This window comes from Sarcophilus harrisii, chromosome 6 (genome assembly GCF_902635505.1).
Source record: "Sarcophilus harrisii chromosome 6, mSarHar1.11, whole genome shotgun sequence".
NCBI lineage: Eukaryota > Metazoa > Chordata > Mammalia > Dasyuromorphia > Dasyuridae > Sarcophilus > Sarcophilus harrisii.
Window position 1 is genome coordinate 200,846,824 of NC_045431.1, and position 27,279 is coordinate 200,874,102.

Sequence of the window (27,279 nt, forward strand, 5' to 3'; positions counted from 1 at the left end):
ATCAGTATTTATGTAATAATGCCATTTTAGTTGCTAAAGGGACAATAATTATTTTTCTAATTATAATTTTTTCTCCTTTTTTGATATCTTGAAAATCAAACCTTCAAGACTTTCAAAAGTTGTTTGTCATCTTTGGCATGAATCTTCTTAGATTATATTTTGTCTTTGTTTCCTCAGTGTTATTCCTACTTCATCACGTAGAACTTTAGTAAATGAAATGGTGAAAATCCAGGTGTTTGGGCTTTACTTGATGTCGATGAAGAAAATAGTTTCTTATCAAAAGTTTTATAGATTCTTTCTTTTTTTCATCTTTTTTTGTATTTCATCCTTAAGAGATTCTTGGAATGAATGACCTAAGTTAATGAGTTTTCCATAAATTTTTCCCAGACCTAATTTTTCCTTCTATCTCTTACTGATGTTAGACAAGGTCATGTTACTCAAATTCTTAGATCATTCTTCACCACAAGATTTTGAAAATGAGCTTGTATTCTAAGCCAACATTTCCTTGTCAGCTTTTAAAACTTGAGAAAGAAATTAAATATTTTGAGGGTGGAATGGTTTCTAGTCTCTTTTGTCTTTCGTGTTAAAGAAATACATCAGTTAGAGGTATGTAGTAAATTTCAATAATTTTTATATCTGTTCTTTTATCCATTTTCCATTTGGGGCATCAAATAGTCTATTTGAATAGGTCAGGTGGGAACTATTTTAATTGCATACTACATCTTCATCTTATTTTTGGACCCTTTTCCCCCAAACTGGTATTGATTTTCACCTTCATTATAACAAGTCAGTGATCTAGTCACAGATAGCTGATTTATCATCAGTGATTAGTCAGTTCCTATCTATTAAAACACAACCAATTTCTGTGTGTATGAAAGAATTTTTGTTCTTGGTCAGCTTCAGACTGCCTTCTTGAAAAAAAAGTAATAATATATACATGAAAGATTTGTTTGACCTCTTTAATTTCTTAACCCTGAATCATATTTTCCAACACAATTCTCATTGTCCTCTTCTACGCCCACCTTTTTACTGAAATAACTAAATAATAAAGTATATGTCAATTTAATTTGATGGTTTTGAGTTCCTCCTAGAATTTCTTTACTTTCTCATTCTTTGCAACAAATGACAAATGTTGGTTCACAAAATGTAATTTCTTTCATGATGGATTTTTTTTTGCACATGTTTATCCTGCGTACCACAATGGATAACTAAATAGTCCCCTGAAATATTATTTCTTATCGCCTTCAAACAATAATAAAAACTGTCAAATTGGATTTGTATAAACAATGAAACCACCTTTACTGATTCTTTGATTTGCCTCTCCAAATAGAATCTGGGACCTATCATTCCATTTTGCTGCAATTTCTTATTTTCTAGTTTCACTTATACTAAGAATATCAAGATTAACATAACTCGGTTCCACAATGTTATGTCATTTATCTTGTAACTGGACAAAAATCTCACATTAAAATAACTAGTTAAATTAATGTGAGTCTAAAACTGCTGTGATTTTTTAGGACCTTCTGTCTCTTTTTCACTATTCTGCCAATAGTATTGAAGAAACAAAAAGAGGTCACATAGGACTAAAAGGCATACATTATTTTGTTTTGCTTTGCTGGCTGTCATAGCCAAATAATTATCATCTAATTGTCAGCTGGTCAGATTATTGGTGATTCTCCTCTCCCTACTTACCTAAGTTGGTTGAAAGCCATCGGGCAAAATTTGCCTCTGCCAGTCCCAAAGTCCTTACAGCATGGTAAAGCTGTCTAAATTATGCTCTGCTGGCATGGCTTTTCAGAAACCTCCATATCATGAATGCAGCACCAGAGGGGGACCGATGTGAAGGCCTTTCATGTGGCAGACACCTCATAAATGTTTGTTGAAATGCATTTGTTGGCTGAATCAAAGCATAATCTAGGTGTGCTTTTCTCTAAATTATAAACACATTTACATTATATGTCAGGCAAAATTTAGAAATTAATTATAGTTCAGAGCATCTGTTTGCTCAGCATAACAAGTGATTTCGAGTTATCCAAATGTGTATGTACATTAATAAAGTAGGCTTTTGAGCAGAGAGTAAATGGTTTTTATTTTTAAAATGTTAAAGCCTCATAGATGAGTATGTAACTGACAAGAATAATTGGAGAAGTTAAGTGGTATTGCTGAAAGGCTTTCTTATGCTGAAGAATATGTAACTTCTAAAATTATTCGTGTCAGTTACATCTTCATCTGTGAGAAGTCTTTTTAAAAATGAAAACCATTTAGTCTCTGTTCAAAATGCTACAAATATGCATTTAGAGGGAGATAATGACTTTGACACTTGGGTATCACTTTCCACACCCACAGTTTCTTAGGTTTAACTTGATAATCTCCAAGATCCTTTCTAGCACTAATTTTCTTACCTTTATGTTAAAGTTGGTCTCATTTTTGTCATTAGTATAGCTGCTTTTAACCAAAATATTTTCCAGCTTTAGGTCTCTATGAACAATATCTACAAAGAAAAAAAGCAGATAACTTGGGGTCAGTAATTGAAAATTATTTTGGAAAGGATACCAAGGGAAGTCTGAATGACTGTCAAAGGAATCTGCCAATGAAATCTTACAAAACACCCCAAGGATCGCCATTGTAAAACTTTGTAAGATAAGTTTGGAGATTCTAGAAACCAGGCTGGAGAATTCTATCCCCATTCCTGTTTTCTCATTCCAGAGGGAGATAATGCACATAGCATTATAATTGAACTTCAAAGAGTGATTGTCTGTCCCTGACTTGGTTAGCTCCTAGCTATATGACAAGATCCTCTTCGAGAATGAAGGGCAACAACCAACTAGCTACATTAGTCAAATCACTCACTTCACCTCTTAGGATTTTGCATTCTCCTTTGTAAAGCGGAGATAAACACAACTGTCCTACTAATAGCCATAAGTCTATTGTAAAGAGAGTGCTTCATAAACCATGAAGTGCTATGTAAAAGGGAGTTTTCATTATTACTATTGGTATCTTTCCACTAAAAACACATTTGCTGGCACTTCAGTGATAAAAACCTGAAAAAACCATTGACATGATCTATCTTAAATTTTCTTAGGAGGTGAGGAAAAAAGAAAAATATGTCAAGTGGTTCACAATTCTTAGCTCTACAATGGGGATGGGGCAGTTAGGTGGTGCAGCGGATAGAGCGCCAGCCCTGAAGTCAGGAGGACCAGAGTTCAAATTTGATCTCAGACACTTAACACTTCCTAGCTGGGTGACTCTGGGTAAGTCACTTAATGCCAATTGCCTCAGAAAAAAAATACAATGGGGATAGGACTAGGGATTGGACCAGTGATTTTATTGGTAAATTTGACTGGCATTGTTTTCCTTTAAGCATGCTGATCTGCCCAACTGAAAAAAGGATGGATTCATCATCATTATTAATCTTGCTGTTTCTCTGATGGCCTTATTCCTACTCTAGTCACTACTCCTAAAAGCAAACCTGGTAACTTCACACTGCTTAAGGGAATTGGACTCCAAAGTTTTATAATTTTGTTTTCTGGGCGATATTAATTCCATTTCACCAGTTTTCCCTTTCATAATTTTTCCACAATGTTCTTGCCCATTTGTTTTTCCAGATGAATTTTATTACAATCTTATTTAAAACTACAAAATAGCTATTTGGAATTTTGATTGATATTACTTTAAATTTATAAGTAAATTTGAGAAATAGTTTCATTATGATTCCTTATGTTCGAACTAATTCCTTCATTTCTTTGGTTCTTCCTTGATTTCTGTCAATCATTTTAAAATTGTATTTGTATAGATCTCATATGTCTTGATAAAGGAATGCTAAGATCCTAGATACATTTTTTTCATTATCATAAGAGGTATTTCTTTAGTATCAGTTTCTGGTAGAGGAATTTAGAAACATTATTTTAGTGGGTTTATTTTGTATCCAACTCCCTTATAGAAGTTATTGCTCCATTAATTTTTGTTGCTATTGTTGACTGCCTCTGGTTTTCTAGGCATACAGTCTGCCAAAAGAGATACTTCAATTTTTTTCATTACTAATATTTTTTCCTTTTATTTCTTTTTGTGTCCTATTTCTACTTATAAGATCTTTTTAAATGGTTAAATAGGAATGATGAGAGAAAATATCTCTATTTAGCACCCATTTTTAAAAGGAATGTTTTTTGTGTTTCTTTTCTATATACAATATTAGCTTTTAGTTTCAGATACATACTTTTGATTGTATTCTGGAAAATTATTCTATCTCTATGGTTTCAACTATTTTAATCTACACAAGTGCTATATTTTATCAAAAGCTTTCTTCAAACAATGAGATAAGCTTCTTTATACGACATAGGATCATGTGTGTAGCCTTTATTTTTTCATTAATAAATTTTATCATATTTGTTATTTTCCTGGAATTAACCCAACTTGCACAGCATAGTGTAGGGGGGAGTATGCTAGATCTGGAATCAGCTGCATTAGATTTTAATTCTTAATTCTGTCCTTTGGTTTTAATTTTTTAATTTCCTCACCTACAAAATGAGGTTTGACTATCAACCTTTAAAAACCCTCTCCAACTACAAATCTATGATTTAGTGATAGATGATTTAAAAATATTTTCTGTATTCCATTTAGAAAATTTTACTTTATTCATCCAAATTATACACTCTATAATTTTGTTTCTCTTTTCATCTTTGGTCTAGGGATCAATGCAGGGTGCTGAATTTAAAATTTCTTAACCCTGGGTTTGAATAATGGCTCGGCCACTTTCTACCTGGTGACCTCCATAACTAGCTATGTGAACTTGAGAAAGGTCTTTTAGTCTTCTGACTCTAACTTTACCCATCCGTGATATACAAACAATAATTCTTCTACTATCTACAATTTGCACTTGTTTTTAAATTATCAAATGAGTTAGTTTATGTAAAATACACAAATATAATGTATTGTCAATATCATTTTTATCCTTTTAATTGAATACATGTGACCAATGTGCTCCCTCCTTACCCTTTTTATGAAGATATGCAATAGCTGACCCAAGATCCTCAATGATCTGCCTCGTCTCATTCTCTGAGAAGTGCCCTTTCCTGTTCAATATTTCTTTAAGTTCTCCATCCTCACAGAGTTCCATCACAAGGTACATCCGCTGATATTTAAAGGAAGCAGGTAAAGATATTTAGCTTTTTGCACAGGATATTAGGATAATTTTTGGATTGTTAAATGAGATCAAGCTTTTAAATGCATAGATAATAAAAATAAAACATATCAATCTGGATTTTTTAAGATGAGTGATTTCATTTAAAATGCTACCACATTATTAAGAGAGGGAGATAACTATGTTCAAATGATTTTTACAAATCTTTGGATTCCAACTATGAGCATGGGACAGAAGAGAACAATCCTGTTTGTGGAGGTGAAAATACAGGTGATGTTAATATAGGAGACTGTCCCCACTGCTTCTGATCTTTCTGAGACCATGCCAAGCACAAGGTATTTAAGCAGAAGGGGCTCTAGAAATCACACTGGTGTATCCAAATTGGCCAATATACTGCCATTATTTCAAAGAGAAGTATGTGAAGAAGAAAGTGAAGGGAAAAGAAAGGTAGGATTCATGTTTATGATATAATGGTGTAGATGTAATGTTATGAGCTGCCCTCTACATATGTGTGCTCAAATACTTGGTTTTCTGAACCCTCTGATGGAGGAGTCAGAGAGATTTGTGTTCCTCAGATTGCTTATGTAATATCAGTAACTGAGTTGTGCTTTTCCCAATTCTGGATATAGTTTACATTATTGGGGCAATTGATTTTTAATTGACATCTTGACTACTTTTTATATTCACAGCTACTAGTAACTTAGGGAGCTGTTCAGAAGAAGCTCACTTTGGGGAATCTAGAATACAGGTAAATATCATATGTATGAGCATTAATATGTACACATGATTGCAGGATAAGTAATGTGGCAAGTTGTGTCATACTCTCTGTTTAGGACAGACCTGTCTTTCTTTTCCCAATAACTGACACTTTTTTTTTTGGTCCTATATCATATGTCTCTTGACTTTCTCCTTGAATTCTATTGATCCTTTAGCACCATCACATGATTTTACTCTAGATCCTACCTTCTGTCTTGGAAAATTTCAGAGATGTCAGACCACCACAGACTTTCAAAGCCAAAGTGATCTTAGGGGCATTAAGTTTTACCCTCTCCTTTGTTACACATTATGAAACTAAGATCTGTAGTGTTTGTAATTTGCCAAGGTCACACAGCAATTTAGTGTTAGAATTGGAACTAAAACCTGGGTTTCTTGACTCCTAGTTCATTATGCTATGATGTCTCTATATCTGAGAAAAGAGGTAGATCAGCTTATCCTGCTGAGAAGACAAGACAGCTCTTTTATTTAACCATATTCCTTAAACTGAGTTGATAGGTTAGAATGGGTAAGATGCTACTCAATGGTTTGCTTTGACAGCTGAACACGATGTGAATAAGAGTGATCCCAAATTATTTTCATATTTTATTCTTGTGCTGAACCAAAGAGCCTTGTTGTTTCTTTACAACCTCTTGCTTAGCCTATTTTCCATGGAATAATGTTCTAATTATATAAGTATTGATCTATCTGGTTGCTTCTTGAAATTAAAAGACTTAATTTCAAATATTTATTGAAATTATTCAAATATATTGAATAGTAAGACAAGTGTACCCTGTCATTCTACCTTATACTCCAGGAGACATGTGTGTGTGTGTGTGTGTGTGTGTGTGTGTAGGAACCTATATCAAGATATTTGAGTTACTGAAGATAACCTTTAAATGCTTAGAAATAAAGACTGTTTTCAGTGACTGGAATAGAAAATGAATCTTTTTTTCCAACAAAATCTTAATTTGGATTTCTCTGCAAGATTTACCAAGTAAATATTCAAAAATGTCTCTGTATTATTCTTTGGAGATTTCATAGCTCCCACTATAGAATTCAGTTCAATTCACCAAAAAGGTATTATTGCTATACTAAGCCTTTGGATATGATATACTCTCAATTCTGATGATAATTAGTACAGAGATGCAGGCTTCTAACTAAGGCACACTGAATCCAGGACATAGGTCAGTAAACTCCTACCCTCTGAAGTGGAAACTAAAAAGAATCAGCACACAATGACCAAGATTAGGTACTCATAGGAATATCTTTCAAAGAAATTTACTCTGAGAAATAATAAGGATAGGGCAGCTAAGGTGAATGTGTTCCTCAAGTCTTATCAAAGAGTCACCAATTAAGTAGAAAGCAATATAAAAACAGAGTGCACATTATTAATATGTTAAAAACTAACATAAAAAGAAGGGCAACTAGGTAGTACAGTGCACAATTATCAGGCCTGAAGTCAGGAAGACTCATCTTCCCAAATTTCCTATAATGTGTGAACTGTGTGAACTTGAGCAAATCACTTAACCCTGTTTGCCTCAGTTTCTTTATCAGTAAAACAAGCTAGAGAAAGCAATGGCAAACCATTGCAGTGTCTTTGCTAAAAAATAAAAATCCCAAATGGAGTTACAACTGAAAAGACCTATTCCCTTCCCCCTATTTTAAGTAAAAGCTCATTCACTTTAGCATCTGACATGTGATTAGCCTCAGTTTTCTTTAAAGTAGATGTTAAACAATCAATTTTGTAAATTAATCCTATTGTAAAATGTTTAACAAAAGACCAATATCATGACTGAAAGTCTTCTTTTCACAAAAAGAACAGCAGCATCTAGAAGTTACAGGAGTAAGAGTGCTAGATTTATTTCTATCTTTATGCCTTTGCTTATGTTATTATGCCCTGTGTCGACAATTCTACCACTTTGAAATCATTCCCCATGCTCCTGACTGCTAACTTTCTTCTCATCCTTCAAGGCTTACATCAAACATTACCTCTGGAGTTCTTGTATAAAAGAGTCTCTTCCTTGTATAAGTCCCTGCCCTTCTGTACTCATCTGCACCCATCATATTCTCACTTTCGGGAGGCAGCACTATGTCATGGAAAGAGTGTTGGCTCTGAAATCAGAGAAACTGAGTTCAAGGCCCACCTCTGGTGTTTAAGCATGGGCAAGTCCTTTCACCTCCCTAGACCTCAGTCTCCTGATCTGTAAAATGAAAGTGTTGGACTAGATGGTCTCTGAGGGATCTTCAGCTCTTGAACTATGACCTTTTGATCTTAATTTATAATAAATTTATATTAATAAGTATCCAATCAACTCCTCTGGAGCAGGGTCTCAGAGCCAATTTATTAGGTTATAGAGTTCAAAAATATCTTGGGAGTGTAGAATGATGGGCTAAATGGAAAAAAAAGATGAAATTCAAAAGGGGAACCCTTAGGTTCAAAAAATAACTTCAGAAGTCCAGGATAATGAACAAATAAGTGGCAAGTTCTTGTGAAAAAGCTCTAGGGGAAATCAGTTTCAAATAAATACTTGAAAAATAGAAAAGGTCAATCACAAAAATAAGAAGAAAATGGATAGAAATATATATCACAACTATGACTAGGGGTAAAACTCAATTAAATAAGGGATAGAGGGAATGACAAGGGATAAAATAATTTTGATGACAGAATACTGAAAAGGGTTTACATAAATAAAATTAAGGCAGCTAGAAAGCTAGGGGAAAAGAAGGATTAATAACTAGGAAAATCTTTTCATTAAACATTTCTCATATGGTCTTCATATTCAATGTGTAAATAAGGAATTAATAGAAATATAAAAAATAAGGAGCCACTTCCCAATGGATATGTGGTCAAAATATAAGATCAAAGAGTTCTCAAAAGTGTTTAGCAACCATATGAAAAAAATGTTCCAAATATTAGAAATACAAATTAATACAATAGTGGCAGAAAATTGAAAAAGATAACAAAAGCTGGAAATATTCAATGCTAGAGGCCTTATGGGAAAACAGAGATATTTATACATTCTTGGAGGAGCTGTGAATTGGTCCAACCACTGTGGAAGGCAATTTGGAATTATGTTTTTAAAAATGAATAAAATATCTGTATCCTTTTACCCTGGAGATTCCACTACTAGCATATACCCCAAGGAGAACAAAAATGGAAAGGTCCCATAAAGAGAAAAATATTCATTACAGCATTTCTGTGGTGGCAAAGAACTAGAAACAAGGAAGAACATGTCATCTGGGAAATAGTTAAACGAGGTACACGAAGGTAATGGAATATTACTGTGCTGTAAAAATATGAAGGATTCAGACTCAAGGAAAGGACTTATGTAACCCAATTCAGAGAAGCAAGTAGACCCAGAAAGCAATATACATGATGATTAAAACAATGTAAACTGAAAGAATGATAAAATTAATCTAAATATTGTGTAATTATAATTTCCATTCTTGAACCTGGATAAAAGTTGTTAAAATTCATCACTTCCTTTCATTTCAGAGGTAAGTTAATCTGAATATGGAATATCGAATATACTGTTAGAGGTTGACTGTAATGGGGTGAGGTTTGAGCTGATGCACTGAGGTCCCAAGTACATGAGGCTAGATAGTAATTGGGCTATACTCTATTAATATACATGATCGGATTAAGAATGGTCCCTGCCCACTCTCCTTGCAAGTCCTGATGTGTTGTATAGGAAATGACGATTTTGGTGGGTGGAGGCAGAGAGAGAGGAGCAAGACAAGTGGGAGAGATTGGGCTGAGTTCGAGACTCCGAAGCTGCTGGTTGTGTGGCTGCTGGTCGAGCTAGCTTCTTGACTCAGCTGCACACATTGCTATCGCCGATTCTCTTCCACCTCCGATCCTTCTTCACTGAAAATAAAGACTGACAATTTTCCCCTAACCTGAATTCCTGTCTCGTGCTGATCTTAAAATACACGATCATAACAGTTGACTATATGCTAGTTGGTTTTGCTGGACTTTTTAACTCTTTGCTATGTGAGAGGCAAATAAGGGGGAGGGAAATATTCAGAAATTCATATATTATAAAAACAAAACACATCAAGTTTTAGTGGACTCGATATGAGTCAACAGGATGACAGGGCAAACAGTATCAGACCAAAAGCTGAATGCTATCCAAGGCTGCATTGTAAGCCATCACGTACAGAATGAAGGAAGGGACGTTGGGAGATTGGAATGATGACAGCACTGAAGAATGTGCTATCATCATTCTGCCTTGGATAAAAGATCTATGTATTTTTGACCTGGAAAAAAGAACTCTTGTGTGAGCACAACAATGGTTTCAAATATCTGAAAAACTACTCTACATAAAAGGAACCAGATTTATTCCACTTGCCCCAGATAGCAGAATTAGTTGCAATGTGTAGCTGTCTAAAAGAAGAATAGCTTGATGGAGGAAGGAGTAGTTTTCCCTTTACTGGGAGTATGAAGGCAGGAAGTAGATCACAACTTGCTAAGGAAAATGTGGAGATGATTCTAGATGGATTGTACAGACTGTTGGAACTCAGATTGTGTGTTCTAGTGATCTTTATTATTTCCCAACAGTACAATGCCTTGCATAATGATCCAAATGCTTGTTGTTGCCTGAATATTTACTGAGTATTGAACAAGGAAGGGGTTCTCTGATTCTAGCCAATCAACACTTTTAAAAAATATAAATCCATAGGTTGGGCCAACTTAATTCTTGATGGAAATAGGTCTTAATAATTAACTTTATTTGCAATGGAAAATGTCATCCTCATCCGGAGAGAGAACTATGGAGACTGAATTGGATTGAAACATAGTATTTTCACCTTTTTATCTATTTGTTTATTTGCTTTCTTTTTCTTATCGTTTTCATCTTTTTGGTCTGATTTTTCTGGCACAACATGACAAATATGGAAATACATTTAAAAAGTTTGTACATATTTAATTTATATCAGATTGCTTGCTGTCTTGGGGTGGGGGTAGGTAAGGAAAGGAGGGAGAAACACTTGGAACACAAAGTCTTACAAAAATAAATGTTGAATGTTTTCATGTATTTGGAAAAATAAAATACTATTGAGGAAAAAAATTAACCAACTCTATTTGGTAAGTAATGTTCTGATCTGTAATATGGTTTCTTAAGCATACAAACCACCTGAAAGAAGTGTTGTTTATCAAGTCAAGTATATCTCTATTATATTTTAAAATAAATTTTAATTTTTTAACTATTTCCCCAATTACACATAAAAAAAATTTAACCATCACACCTCCCTGAAAACAATTTAATATTTATTATACCTGCGAAGTCAGGCAAGACATTAAATTTTAGCCATGTTGACACTGACACATTGTTGGTGGAGCTGTGAATGGATCCAACCATTCTGGAGAACAATTTAGAACTATGTTCAAAAAGTTATCAAACTGTGCATACCCTTTGATCCAATGGTATTACTACTGGGCTTATATCCCAAAGAGATATTAAAGAAAGGAAAGGAACCTGTATGTGCCAAAATGTTTGTGGCAGCCCTTTTTGTAGTGGCTAGAAATTGGAAATTGAGTGGATGCCCATCAATTGGAGAATTGTGGGTAAATTGAGGTATATGAATGTTATGGAATATTATTGTTCTATAAGAAATGACCAGCAGGATGAATACAGAAAGGCCTGGAGAGACTTACATGAACTGATGCTACATGAAATGAGCAGAACCAGGAGATCATTATACACTTCAACAGCAAGATTATATGAGGATGTATTCTGATGGAAGTGGATATCTTCGACAATGAGAAGATCCAATTCAGTTTCAATTTATCAGTGATGGACAAAATCAGCTACACCAGAGAAGGAACACTGGGAAATGAATGTGAACTACTTGCATTTTTGTTTTTCTTCCCAGATTATTTTTACCTTCCGAATCCGATTTTTCTTGTGCAACAAGAGAACTGTACGGATCTGTTCACATATATTGTATTTAAAATATACTTTAACATGTTTAATATGTATGAGACTGCCTGCCATCTAGGGAAGGGGGTGGAAGGAGGGAAGGGAAAAGTTGGAACAGAAGTGAGTGCAAAGGACAATGTTGAAAAACTACCCATGCATATGTTCTGTCAATAAAAAGCTATTTAAAAATTTTTAGCCATGTTACAAAAGAAAACACAAACCCAAAAATCAAAAAAGTAAAGTAATTTGAAAAAATAATTCAGAAGAATTAATGCAATGAGGAAAAAGCTACTAGATTACTAGGAGAAAGAGACAGAAAAGTCAGAGTCTCCTCAGCTACTGACTACCTGGATGATCTCTGCCAAGTTATCATCTATGTCTGTTTGCTAATTTATAAAATGAGGGGCCTATACTGGATGAACTCTAAGATCCTATGCAGCTCTAATTCCTAGGACCTTCTGATCCTATGCCCATCACTAAAAAACAAGAGGCCAATGTGTTTTCATATTGTAGGTATAGTCAAGACTTCCTAGACTATTGCAGTATGGCTTGCAGAAGTCTCCAGATTTTCTAGACTTTTTAATGTCCAAATTCATTTCAAAGGTCATCAAAAAAGTTTCTATGGTGGGTCCATATTCTTAGTTGATAGCACTGATCAGACATGTTTCAATCTCATTAGTACCAAAAGTGATAAGTAGCCCACTTACATAGTCCAACCTGTCATGCATTTTAGTCCCACAAGACAAAATGGTAATTTTAAATATATGTATTATATACAATTACCTCAGCAAAAAAAAAAAAAAAATGACACAGTATAGTTAAATGAAATTTGAGGAGAAAAAGAATGCCACTAACAGAAAAGAATTTGGTTAATTGATATTCAGAAACATCTATTTAAACTAAGGCAATGTCTCTATTCAGAGAGTGCTTTGGACCACAGCACAGCTGATCATGTCATATTGGCAGTTTGAGGGATCAATACCAATCACGGGAGCCTAATCAATCAAGTAGTCATTCCATCAATCATTCAGATGGCTCAAATGATAAGGCTAATCATATTGGGATGTGTGCAGCCAGCCTAACTGAATTAAAGGCAAACAACACAAATGTGAGGACACAGAAATATTAAGTAAGCCAATTTTTCTTAAAATTTTCTTCAGCTATTTCAGACTAAAAAAAATAAACACTATAAATTCATCTATTTTCCTGGTGGCAACAGGTAACAATAATTATCAAGTCTTTTATGTGGGTAGCTCAGAATAATGAATGCTAAGGAGAACTGGTTGTTTCCCTTTATGAAGGATAACCAAAATATCTAACATTTTGAAAGCACAACCATTTATATTACTATTGTATACAACATGGAATACCATGTGTTTGTCTTAAAAGCAGTAGAGTGGGCAGAACACTAACTTTGGAAATGGCCAAGGATCAATTTCTGGTTCCTCAACCTTTTAAAGCAAAATGACAAAGTTCTAAACGTAGAATGTATCCAAAGGAAGATGAACAGGATAATGTGGCCATCAAAAGACAGGTTGAAAGAGCCATTTATCTTGGAAAAGAGGTTATTTAGTGTGGTCAGTTTTTAAGACTTAAAGATGTAGAATGATCTTCGTTGGTTTCCTAGTCCTTATTCACGAACAAACTTTGTTAACATCTCTAGTAAGTAGTTTTCCCCTTCATCCTGCAGAACTCTAGGGTAGAAAACTCATTGCTTCCAGAGGCAGGCCACTGCACTTTTGCTTAAGAATTATTAAGAAGTTTTCCAAATATCTAGCCCCAAACTGGTTCTAAATCAAACTGGTTCTTTTTTTAGTGTCATGAATTCTCCTGTAGTTTGTTGAAGTCTGTAGACTCCTTCCAGCAGTAATAGTTTTAAATGAATAAACTAAAATATAAATGCAAGCTGTTCCAAAAGTCTTGCAGCTGTTGTTAAGTCATTTTTCAGTTGTGTCCAACTCTTCATGACCTCATTTCGGACTTTCTTGGTAGAAATACTGAAATGATTTGACCTTTCCTTCTTGAGCTTATTTTTATAGGTGAGAAAACTGAGACAAATGGGGTAAAGTAACTTGCTCAGTCATACAACTAGTAAATGTCTTAGGAAGAGAAATCTTCCTCACTCTAGTCCCAGCAGTCTATCCGCTGTGCTGCCTAGATGTCCTCCCAAAAATCTTAATGTAGTTTTAATTTTTAGTGTAGTTTTAATATATATTGAAAGAAAAGTCATCAAAATATTTTTTAAAAGAACATAAGTTCAGAGCACCAGCCCTGAAGTTAGGAGGACTTAAATTCAAACCCAGCTTCAGACACTTGACACTTATTAGCTGTGTGACCCTGGCAAGTCGCTTAACCCCAATTGCCTTGGGGTAAAAAAGAATTCAAGTTCACAGATTCCATGTTAAAAACTCCTTCAGTCTATTTGATCAAGCAGAACAAATCTAATTCCTCTTCCACAAGACAATCCTTCCACTCTTTGAAGACATCTTTTTTTTCCAAATTAAAGAACTCTCTTTGTGGCATAAATTTCAGGAGCTTCGTCATCCTGATTACACTCTTTTGAATGTGCTCCAGTTTATGAATGTTCCTCATAAGATGTGGCAATTAGAACCGCATCTTATCTGTAAAACAGAGCCTGGACAAGGTGGTAGCGGGAGGTGGGGAGGATTGGACTGGATTCTCTTCAAGGCCCTTTCTAACGCTATAATTCTATTATTCTATGAAGCAGAAAAACTAAGCCCCAAATCACCATGCCAATCAGTGGGAGAGCAGAAAACAACAGGTATTTGAATGAAACTATAATAATGTGAAGGGAATTAAAAAATTAAATTAAATTTTAATTAAAATTTTAAAAGGGGCACATCTTTGTAGGGTCTATCCAGCCTTTGTTCCCTTTGCAACAAGAGAGAGAATTCATGTTCTGAATATGATAATCATAATCATAGCTGGTTAGTCGAGTATAAACAGTACTCTTACTTCATCATCTTGCATCAGGCAAAATTTTGTGTACCTCTAAAGAAATAAGTGGGCAGAACCCAAGGGCAGTGTTTTATGGTAGAAAGGGATCTATTCTAAGTGTCAGGAGGCCTAATTCTAGCTCTTATTTTTTAACTAATTCAATATGTGACCACTTGGTCCTTAGCTTCTTCATCTGTAAAAAAAGAAAAAGAAAAAAAAAAAGGATAAGGGAGACTGAGTGATGAGAACTAGAAAACTCTATGATCTTTGATTCCCAAAGGAATTACAACTGCATGTGAGATTGTTTCAATACAAAAGGCATTTTTTTTCTTTGTACTACTTGGAGACATTATTGGACCCACAAGTCTTGACTACGTGAAGGTGCACATATATAAATAATAATAAGGAAATCCTTCATAACATGGAATAGTAACATGATAATAAGAACAGAAGTCTTGGAATTAAAAGAGCAGTATGGCCACTTTCTTGGCTGTCTGACCAACCATAAAGAAGGCCCTAACCCATCTGAGATTCCATTTCTTCCTCTCTCTGGTAAGGCATTTGTGGTTACTCTTTTTATCTCAAGCTCCCACAATGTTTATTCTGGATTAATTACAATTTTCAAAATACTCTCACTCTTGCAACCTTACCTTGGGTGTTTCAAACACTCGTTCTAGATGAATGATATGTTCATGGTTCACACTTTTCAGGATGCTCACCTCCCGTTCAAGTAATCTCACAGCAGAGCTTCCAGCCTTAATTGATGAGGAAACACAAAATGAAATCAGAATGTCACTTCAACTTATTTCTGGGTAACAAGTGCATATTCTTTTTATCTCTTTTATCTTTTCAAGCTATTTCTCTTTCATATGGTGACAGGCAACATCCTCATGATTAAAATTAGATCCGTTTCAGTTTTTACTCTGGTCAGTTTCAAATTCTGTGTAGTCCAGATTCTGGAGTTGAGCAAAGATTTATCCTAACTTCGCTCTTTTTGCTGCTACTGCTACCTATCTTTGTCTGCCCTTTTAAGTCCTTAACCTCTCCCCTTTTTCCAATCCCCGTCCAGTCATTTGCCAAGTCCCATCAATTTTGTTCTATGAAATTTGTCACGTCCATCCTCATCTTTCCAATCATAAATAGAACTTATTCACTCTTGTCCAGATTACTGAACTTGTTGCCTCTCTGTCTTGCTTATCCCTTGTCTAATTTGTCCTTCATACAGCTTCTAAAATACTCTAAAATAAAATTTACAAGTTCCTTATGACACAGGTCTGATTATTTATATCATTTCTCTTTTCCAAAAACCTTAATTGACTCCTTATTGACCACAATATAAAGTACTAAGTAAGGAGTCCATCATTTAAGAATCTCTACAATTGGACTCAATTAACTTTCAAGATTTATTTCACATTTAACTCTTTTATACTTCTAAATTCAGGAAAAAATGGATATGATTTGGTTCACTTACTTGACAAAATTTTTATATTTAACCAATATCAGAATGGTCAAGGAAGTTGGATTAAGACTTCTCTTTCACTGGATTGTGAACTCTTTTAGGATAGATACTGTCGTCTGCCTTTCTTTGTATCTTGTATTGTATAGCATAGCGATTATTTATTTAGATTTTTTTTTTTTTGGACTAGGTATAGAGGAGATTCTTTGCTTTAAATGATACTTAGAAAAAAAAAATGATACTTAGCCTTAATCACTGATGGGTGTTGCCTCAATCAAACTGAAACCTGTTAAAGACCTTAGCTTTAAAAGATCAAAGCCTCCCATTACATCAAAGGCCATCTCCAGTTGTCCTGATCTGTATCTTGCCACTGAACCCAGATGGCTCTGGAGGGGAAAGTGAGGTGGGTGACCTTGCACAGCCCTCCCTCACCTAAATCAAATTCACTTGCATATCATGGCATCATATCCCTGGTGTAACGGCCCTTCTTCAAGAACGAAAGACAAACAACAACAGCACAGTATAGCTTCTGGCACATAGTAAATGCTTAATAAATGTTTGACTTAAAACTGCTTATTGGATGTTTGACCTTGAACAAATGATGCCATTTTTCTGGGTCTCCATTGTATCATCTGTAAAATGGCAGAGTATTGGGATTGTGCAGCTAGGTGGTCCAGTAGATAGAGCACTGGGCTTGGAATCAAGAATACTCATTTTCCTGAGTTCAAATCTGGCTTCAGACATTTACTGGTTGTGCAAGCCTAGGCAAGACGCTTAACTCTGTTTGCCTCAGTTTCCCCAGAAATTGTCAAATGAGCAGAGAAGGAAATGGCAAAAAGCTCTAGCAATCTCTGCCAGGAAAACCCTAAATATAGTTAAGAAGAATTTGACATGACTGAAACAAGTGAACAACAAAGAGAGGCCGCATGGTTAGTGTTGCCTGGAATCAGAATGCTTTCTCCTGCCCCTATGCATCTGTGCACAAATCATCTGCAATCTTCAATGTGTTTCCTCACCTCTGCCTTTCATAGCTCTCTTCTTTCAAGCTTTAGCTCAAATGTCATCTCCTTCATATAGTATTCCCTGTATCCTTAGTTGAAAGTATTCTCTCTTCAAATTTAATCCCTAGAATACTCTGTCTTCATCCTTCCTATCTCCCCATCACACCTTGTAATATACATACATACATGTCATATCCCCCTCTCGTAGGGTACAACCTCTTTAAGATCAAAAACTGTCCATCTTTGCCTTTATATCCATAGCCCTTGACATAGTTTTGTACATAGGGTACATGTCTGATGAATGTTTGCCAAATTTAACTAACCTAAGAAAGCAATGGAATTATGGGTATGAAAACCTAGCTTCAAGTTCTAGTTATGATATTTACTAGTGATGTGATGGTGGGCAATCATCTTCATTGATTTTATTTCCTCATCTGCAAAATGGGTATAATACTATTTATACTAGGTCCTAATAAGAATTTCTATGAGAGAAGTTCTTTGTAAAGCACTATTGGAGTTTCTATGTATTTCCTTTGTAAATTTTAATAGCTTTAATTTTTTCCCTTCTCCCCAAATTTTCAGTTTCAATTTATTCAACTGAGTTTTTCTTCACAATAATACTTATTCTTCTGTTTAGAGTAACACAAGAACATGCAAAAAAAATGACCTTCTCTGCTAGCTCTCACTTAGAGAGAATAAACAAAACAATATGTTTGTGGCCTTATACAAATACAGTAAAAGGGAAACAGGCCTGAAGCAGGGATTGACACCAGTCTGGTTTCTTCTGGTTCTCTCTGACTCTCAATGATAAACTCATCCCTTAGGCCAGGGTTATTTTATTTTATACTGGAAGGAGCTTGCATTCCTGGCTAATTTTTTTTTTTAAATAATCATGGTTAGAGGGAAGAAAGGCAAAGAGAAGGGAAGGAGGCACTATTTCCAACCAAAGCTGAGTTTTTGCTAAGATAGTTGATGTCTCCCCTGTACTTTAAGAGGCTCCAGTTATGTCCACTCTTCTCAAAATGGTGAAGTTCAATGCCAAATGATGTGAAAAGCTGGCAATCTGAATTATGATCCTGTTTCTACTATTAACTACCTACATGACCTTAAGCTTAAGACCTTAAGCCACTTCTCCATGGATTTTCCTTCTCAAGGGTCCTGTGTCTTTGCCAAAAATCTGTTCTTAATATAATCTGGAATAGCTTTAAGGGTTCACTGCTTTGTACCAAGTCTGGTCATTTTCTGTGGGATAATCTTAAAATACAAATAAATATACCAGAGAAGGGCATCTAAATGTGAATTTGGATATCTAAACAGTCTCTTCTAGGAGCTAGAGTATAGGGCTAGAAAACAACTTGGAATCTCATCCTTGCCACTGACCATCAACAGGGACAAATTACTTATCTATGATCTTCAATATCTCTAGAAAATGATATACCTATATCTATAAAAATGAGGGGAGCAAACTAGATCAGAGATTGGCAAACTATGGCTCTTAGCTTGTTGGTGTTACAAAAACAGTAGCATGCCAGATTTGACTCACAGAACATAGTTTGCTGACTCCTGAATTTAATGATCTCTTAAATTTTTTTATAATTCCCAAATCTCAAAATTCATAAAATTGAAAGGGTTGATTTCAACCCTTTGGTAACAAATATTAAGGCATTTAGAATTATGAGAGATCAAAGAAGGATCATTGAACACTGGAAGGAACCTTGGAGATAAGTCCAGCTTCCTCATCTTACAGATAAGAAAATAAAGATCTAGAAAAGTGAAATTACTTGCCTAATTAAATACAATTAAAATCTTAACCAAGAGCCCTCTGCCTATTGATACAGAGGTCTTTTCCCTATATAATTGTCCCTCATCTGGTTCACCTTCAAAGATAATCTTTCTGAGAGCTGGAAAAATTAAGTTACTTGACCAAAGTCACAAAACTATTAAGCAATCTTCTGCAATCTTAAGCAGAATTCATTGCTCACTCTTATACTGTTTCAGTGTGGGAACTTCATTGTCTGAATGTTAATTTCGACAAACTTAGCTATGAACTTAAAGGCAAGAACTGAATCCATAGTGTTAGTCTTCTTTCTACTACCCTTAATGGATTCCACTCTAAATAATTCAAATTCAATAAACAGTGATCACTTTTTTGAATTGAATTCAGAGCTTAGAAAATTATATGGGAGGATAATGATGGGATCTGAGGAATAATTTAATTTAGAATTAAAGAGCAGCTCACATTCTGACAATGGACAAAGAAGCTAGATACCTTGGTTCTAGTCTGGGCTCTGTCACTAACAATTTTATGAGACTTTGATCTCTGGATACTTTAGTATTTTTCTGTAAGAAGTTCTAAGTTTGAATCAGCCCATCTCCAATATCCTTTCCATCTCTGATATTACATGTTCTACAGTCCCTCCAAGCCCAGATATTCTATATATTAAGTTGCCTTCTAGTTCTAGATTCCATGGTTTTGGGAGTGGTTCCATACAATTCATCTTGATGAAGAAAAGACCTCAGGTTTGGTATATTCTTTTGTGTGTCTGTGTTATCTACATTTTATATTTTTGAAATCATTCCATATAAACTAGAGGTAAGCATGATAGAGAAGGTGGCTAGAAGTGGACTCAAAAGATTTAAACCCTGTTCTTCAATTGACTAGCCACATAACATTGGCTAAGTCCCTTTACCTCTTAAGCCTTTGATTTCCTCTTCTATAAAATCAGGATTTTAAATGAGATAGTATTAATTTCCCTTACCAGTTAGGTCTAAACTTCTAGGAAAAACTAAAGCATCTTTTACTTTTCCTACATTCCCTTTTCACTAATTTTCTGCACTGCAAAATTTAGAATTAAAAGGACACTTACATTAGCTGTCATTGATACTGACTTCCCCCCCCAACTTTCCCTCTCATTCTTCCTGAATGAGTATCCTGAAAGCCTTGACAGGCTTTAGTTATGGTGGCTCTCTCGAGTTAGAAAAGCTTGAAATATAGGTTCTGGAGAGAGACTGTCTGTCTTCTGAGGACCAGCCTGGCTAAGGTTAGAGGTGTTTACCTCCAGAAGGCTGCCCCTTAGTATACAGAGATTGTAGGTCACAGCATCTCATTCTATTGTTTATTAAAGTACAATTGTGCATTGCAAACTGTATCAATGGTAGAAGTTCACATATCAACCGAAATGACAGATTTTTTAAATATGAAATATGATTAGTGAACTTTTCCCATTTCCATCTGCTTAATTTTGACAGAACCAAGGTTACTAGTGACATTTTAAATTACATCTAGTTTTATCAACCTATATGAACTGAAATCTCTCTAACTAGAAATAATCCTTCTGATTCTTAGCACCTTCCTTCACTATTGACTTTATAATTATATTTGTCTATCACCAATTTTCATGAAATTTTTAGGAAAATCATTATCATTTGTTTCAGTTTGTGGACAAAAAGAAAACACACAAAAACTATATTTATTCCTAAGTATTTTATGTCATACTGATTCCAGATTCCAGAACAATATATTGTTAAGTTAATAATGTTTGCATTTTTTTTCTTATAAGCACAGAAACTAAAAATAATGATTAAAAGTCTCAGGTACCCAGGATCCATCTGACAAAGAGATGCTTAGCTAAATTCCATGCAGAGAGGAAATGGACAAGTGGTCTGGAAAGGAAGAGAGTGAATATTTAAAGGTAAGGAATGAAGACCAGGCAGGAGATAGTAAGGTTACTGTCAGGCAGGAATTGAAATAATAATAGTAATAATTTCTGACAGTTATCTGGTAATGCTATTTACAAAATAGTGCTCTATAAATACTTATGTGTTATCTCATTTGATACTCGCAATAGTTTTATGAGGTCTTATTATCTTGTTCAATTGTTTTTTCAGTTTGCCATTTCCTCTTCGAAATCATTTTACAGATGAAGAAACTGAGGCAAATAGGGTTAAGTGATTTACCCAGGGTTACACAGCACAGATATGAACTCACAAAAGATGGCTCTTCTACTCCAAGCCTGGTCCTCTGAGTTTTACAAGGCAAATGATAGATGGATAGATAGAGAGACATACATACATATGTACACACATATATACATTTACATAAGGGTATATATGAAATGATATCCTCCTTTTATAAAAGAGTAAATTGACTTCTGATTAGGATAAATGACTCAAACAAGGTCAAAAAGCTGGCTAACAGTTGAATCAAAGTTCTAACTTAAGTCTTCTGACCCCAAATTCCATTTATTCTTCACTTATGAAGTAGGAATAAAAGCAAGATTTCCCTCATAGAATTGTAGTCAGCATCTATGTATATAAAATATTTTGTAAATGGTTAAATACAATATAACTGACAGTTATATCTACTTCACCAGAGTACTTCAAAAACCAGAGTCAAGTAAAATGGGAAAGGGCAGTAACTAGATCAGTTCAGCGCACACTTCTATACCCATTCTTTTCCCTTTGTACTATACTGCCTTTTGCAATTACTCTATTGACTTAGCTCAGTCAAGTCTCATTGGTCAAGTATCATTATCCCCATTTTATAGATGGAAAATGAAACAGGAAAATTAATGGATCTGTCCAAGGGTATATGCTAGGAAACAAGAAAGCCAGGGCTCTGAAACAGATGTCCCAACTGCAAATTCAGGATCCTTTTTATGATATTGTAGTTGCAACTGACATAGTCACATCATGAGTCCTAGGTTATTATTTAGTAACTGAGAAAGGACTTGTCTGTACCAAGGAGAGAAAAGGTATGGAATTTACTCTGGCCTGTTAGGATGTCCATGGACTGTCCAACAGAGTAACTGACAGTATAAGTAGAAAAGGAGGAAAGTCAATGAGTTAGTGGGTACAGTAGGTTGGATTCAATGAAGAGTTTCCACCTAAAGTTGTTTGTTCCTTTTTGGCCTCATACTATCTGATTTATTCCATCATCTTTCATTCATAGAGTATTGATTAGAGCTCAAAAGGCCCATAAATGATATCTAGTCCTCAGTTTATAGATAAAGAAATTGAATCCTAGAGATGTCTTATCCACAGATGGTATAGTACAGGGAGTAAACATCATGGCTGGGATCTGAATAGAGAGCCTTGGATTCTGAATCCAGGCTTCTTTCCACTCTATTTCCACAAATCCACAGTACAAAGTATAAAAATCACATTACTGTTCCTATTGTTTATTTCTCTCAATTGTTATTAATGGTGTTATGTGTCCACAGTTTATCCCTTAGCCCTGCTGACGCTTCTTACCTTTTCTTTGTTCACTTTCTTCATGGCCCACTTGAGATCTGTTTCCTTGTGTATGACTTCAATGACCACTCCAAAACTCCCTTGTCCCAGTTTTTTCCCAAAGGAATATATTTGCTGGAGAAAAACAACAACATCTTGATGAACTCTCTCTGTCAAATAATGGATGCTGGAAGTCTCAGATCTAAACAGTGACTGAGTTTACTAAGAATTAAGCAATACTACAGATAAAGCAGTTTTAAGGATTGTTGTCTTCTGAAAATAGCTTCATCAGAAATCAACTTCACTCTCAGATCTACATATACAGCACTAGTTTCTCTGTTGAGAGTTGGTCTTGTTATCAAGTCAATCATTCAATAAAATTTATTTATGTTTAATAATGAAAAATGAATGTGCCTACTATGTGCTGAACATTGTGCTAAGTGCTAAGAATACAAAAAGAAGCAAAAATCAGTCTCTGGTCTCCAGGAGCGCACAATCTTATGAGGGAGAAAACAAGCAAACAAATATGTACAAATAAGCTACATATGAGAAAAATAAGAAATAATTAAAGAATAAAAGCACTAGAGTTAAAAAGGGGGTGAGAAATGCTTTCTGTAGAAGACGGTTTTTTAGTTGGGACTTAGTTGAAGTAAGTAGATGAAGATGAGGAGGGAAATTATTCCAGGAATGCAGGTATAGCCAGAGAAAATGTCTTTTTGTTCACAGAACAACAGAGAATCTGGTGTCATTGGACTGAAAAGTACATGGCAGGGGGCAGAAATAGGAGGAGGGAAAGGTATAAGGCATAAGAAAAGTAGGAGAGGATGGGCTAGGTTATAAAGGGCTTTGAATACCAAACAGAGGATTTTGTATTTGATCCCAGAGACAGTAGGGGACCACTGCAGTTTACTGAGTAGGTGTAAAAAGAAAGTATAACAGATAAATAGTTCTATGTGAAGAATTTATAGGACAACACGAAAAAATGCATAGGACAAGAATAAGATCGTTGATCATACCTTTAAAGCTAGACTAAAAGGATCTTTAAAGATTATTTCATCCAGAATTCTCATTTTACAAATCAGGAAACTGAGGCTCAAGGAAGTCAGATAATTTGTTTAAGGTCACGTAGTCATTAAGTAGCAGAGCTAGGTTATGACTCTGGGTATTCTAACTTTAACTCTAGAAATCTTTCTGATTAACCAAAAAGAATAGTTGGGTAGTTATTTGTACTACTGAAGAGAATAGCTCGCATCAATGAGATGACAGATTCACTAAATTGCAATAGACTTATGGTCTGATTTTAGTGTATTATTCCTGAATTGGAATTATTTTTTTCCTTTTAATAAATTCCTATAAATGTCTATGATTTGCATTATGTATAACCAAGAGGTAGAAATGAAAAAAAGGAAGAGAAAAAAACTGGGATATTCAAAAATTGATGGCATTAAGAAAAAGCTGTAAAGCATCAATTACATTTTAAGTGTATCACATCTTGGAACCTAAAAAGACAAGCTGATTCAGGGACCAGGAAGGCCAAAAAATTTGGTATTACAAAGTAGATTTTCAGATTTTAGAAAAAGGCCAAAAAATAGTGAAAAACAAAAGCCCCAGGACAAAAGTAAAGTTGCCTTTGCAACTAAGTGGAAGAGAAAATAATTGGGTCAGTGAGGACAAAAAGACAAGTGATAGAATCCTTCACAATTAGCACATTCTTGAAAATCAGTACTTCAAAACTACAGTTCACAGAATATTGGTATTCTATACCATAGCTGTTCTGTGGAGAAGTTTAAGTGCCAGCTAGGCATTTTTCCCCTCTAAAATACAAAACACACACACACATACACACACACACTTATTATATAGGATGCCCCTAAATTCTTATCTCACATGGTTGTTGTGAGAAAAGCCCTCCTATCAATAAATATTTGTTTTATTATTTTTAATAAACATTTGTTAACCCACTACTGTATAAGATACTGTCTGAATTCTGGAGATACAAAAATAAAAAAATGGGATTATTTACTGTTCCCAAGGAGAGAGCTTATATTCTATGGGGGATCAAAAAACGCTAAAAATGAGTGGGATCAGGAAGGCTTCCTCTAGAAGATGATATATAAACTTAGAGAGAGTGCATTCCAGTTATGTGAATAGGAATGGTAACATATGATAGAATATATTCCTTTACAAACTCTCCATTTTAGTTAAACTGGATTGCTAACTATTACCTAAATACAACATTCTATCTTCCATCATTCCATATTTTATATTCACAGCACAATGCCTAGCACATAGCAAGAGCACAGTAAATGAATGTTGATTCCATGTTATTTATACTGGCATAGATGCATTGCATCCTTAGTTCTGCTTACTAGAATCACTAACTTACTCAGATCAGGTGATACTACTTCTATTTAGGAAGCCTCTAAGTTTGCCATATGGAATGATTATAGAGCCTTCAACAGAAATAGAAGATTTGGAGAAGAAGCAGACTTATGGGAGAAGACAATGAATTTCATTTTATACACGTTAAATTTGAAATACCTTCAGCCAGAGACAGATTTATAGATCTGGGGCAGAAATAATAATGAAATCCAACTGAATATCACATTTCAGGAAATCGTAAGAAAGCTGCCCAGAGGATTGAAAAGGGACAAAGTAGGGTTTCATAGAATCCACGAGACATCATCAGAGAAGAGACCCAATGCATAGAGTTTATACACTAGTCACCAAGTAACAGAGAAGTTCAACATTAAAGAAAGAATTTTACAAGTTATCAGACAGAAGCACTTCAACATATCAAGGGAAAGTATTACGAACAATAAAGAACTACTTTAAAATGACAAGTAATTAAAGAAATGGGGTGGGAAGAAATAAGAGATTGAAAAGTCAGTCTGTAAGTCAGGAAAGTAGTTTTTTGCCCTACAACGCTAAGTATAAATTTTTCAGCAGAAAGGAAGAATTTATATCATTCCTATTAAGGAAATTAGAAATGACAAGTGATTTTAATATGCAAATTCATCAAAGAAACTTAAGAAATCTAAAAAAAGTCTATTTGGGAAAAAAAGACTTAGAATGAGCCATGTTTATATAATCAATAGAGACAAGTTTATTGTCTTCTAGCGGCCTTGCTATGTCTGAGGAAACCTGGAGAATACAGAGAGAGCATGATACAGGAAAGCCATGAAAAAAGATCAGCTAAAGTCATCTTAGTGGAAAGAAGTATAGAATAGTGAGAATAGAGTACCATTGTAAATAAAGACGAGGGAAGACAAAAACTGAGCAAAAGTTTGATTTACTCTTAATTGAGTTGGGCAAAAGAAGTGTTTATAAAAAAGAATAGTGAAGGAGAAAAAAGAAATATGGGTGAAGTTAGGTAAGATGAGGAGGAGATATCTGAGCAGAGAGGTAGAATATTTATTTTATTTTTATTTATTTTTCTCTTTTTTTGGAACAGTTATTTTAATCAAAACAAGCACCATTTAGTATAATCTGAAGAAAGGGGGTATGGAAGATGAGGCTGGGCAGAGGAGTACTATGTGTGTGTGTTAAAGGTTGGGTAAGGAGATCAGAATGTTTCAAACAAAACAGACCATAATTATCTGTTATATTATTATTATCTTATTTTAAAACAAAAAAAGTAATATAACAAGATTAGAGGAGGAAATGACATTCACAAATATGGCTCTACTTAGTAATGGGCTAAATTTACTCCTAAAATGAAAGAGACTTACAGAATGGCTTAGAAAATAGAACACAATAATTTGTTTTATACATACAAGTAAAATCAAATTTAAAACAAATGCTCATACAAAATTAAAATTAGAGGTAGGAATGAAATTTATCATGCCAGAGACAATGCAAAAATTCAAGCATCGGGAACACAATTTCAGATGTGGGAACAATAAAAAGATGTATTTAAGTGGAATGAACAGGAAAATGATATGCAAAAAAGTGCCATAGATAAGTAAACAATATGAACATTAAATATGTCTTCAATGAATTCCATATCCACATACTTAATGCCAATTGAAATGCAAAACATATAGTAAAACAAAATAGTAAATGTTATATCAACATTATGCTTTTAAAACACATACATATTCTTTATTTTCAATATCTAAAAAAGAAGGAAGTTATAGATATGAATAGAATGTTAGGAAAACTGAATTAGATATAACCATAGTGATTATTGGATAGAAACATTATTTTCACTATTACAGGATACTTTTACAAAAATTTGTCATTAAGTTATAATATAAGGAATTCAGGAATGTAGAAAAAGCAGACTATTAAATACATTCTTTACAGACCATAAATCAACAAAAGTGTCATCAATAAGTAAATATGAACGATATATAGAGCTATATGAAGAATAAGTAATAATTTTCTAAAAAATGGAAAAGGAAATACAATTTTAAAAATTTATTTAATTCCTTTAACACAAGGCTAGAATTTCTAAATAGACTAGAAAATAGATAAACCATTAAATAATTTAATTTTTTAAAAGAGAAAGAAAAACCAATTGACAAAAGAAATTTAAAAAAAAAAACATGGAATTCAAAACAAATTGAAGAAATAAACAAAGTTACCAGAAACTACTGTATCCAGAAGGACTTGCATCCAAGATGGTTGCCTGAATGAAAGCAAGCAGAGCTGCTTGCTAATATCTACTCCATCAAAATCATAAAAATTATACCAGAACACATGATTATCAAAAAATCCAATAAAAATAAGAATAACTGACTTGTTCCACATATATATTCAAAAATCCAGATGAAGATCAAGGGTAATATGAAAGGGCATTGACAGTAAGCCAAT

General features: G+C 34.3%; 1 protein-coding gene across 4 annotated transcripts in view; it reads right to left on the reverse strand.

Annotated features, from left to right (window-relative positions):
* Positions 1-27,279, reverse strand: part of STK33 (serine/threonine kinase 33) — a 166,262-nt gene that overhangs the window by 61,277 nt on the left and 77,706 nt on the right. For all 4 annotated transcript variants that reach the window (XM_031943987.1, XM_031943985.1, XM_031943988.1 and 1 more), the window contains 4 exons: positions 22,483-22,596; positions 15,423-15,527; positions 4,990-5,128; positions 2,403-2,491 (listed from right to left, as the gene is read on the reverse strand). In XM_031943987.1, coding sequence (XP_031799847.1) covers positions 2,403-2,491; positions 4,990-5,128; positions 15,423-15,527; positions 22,483-22,596 — 447 coding nt within the window. The remainder of the gene's footprint in view (positions 1-2,402; positions 2,492-4,989; positions 5,129-15,422; positions 15,528-22,482; positions 22,597-27,279) is intronic.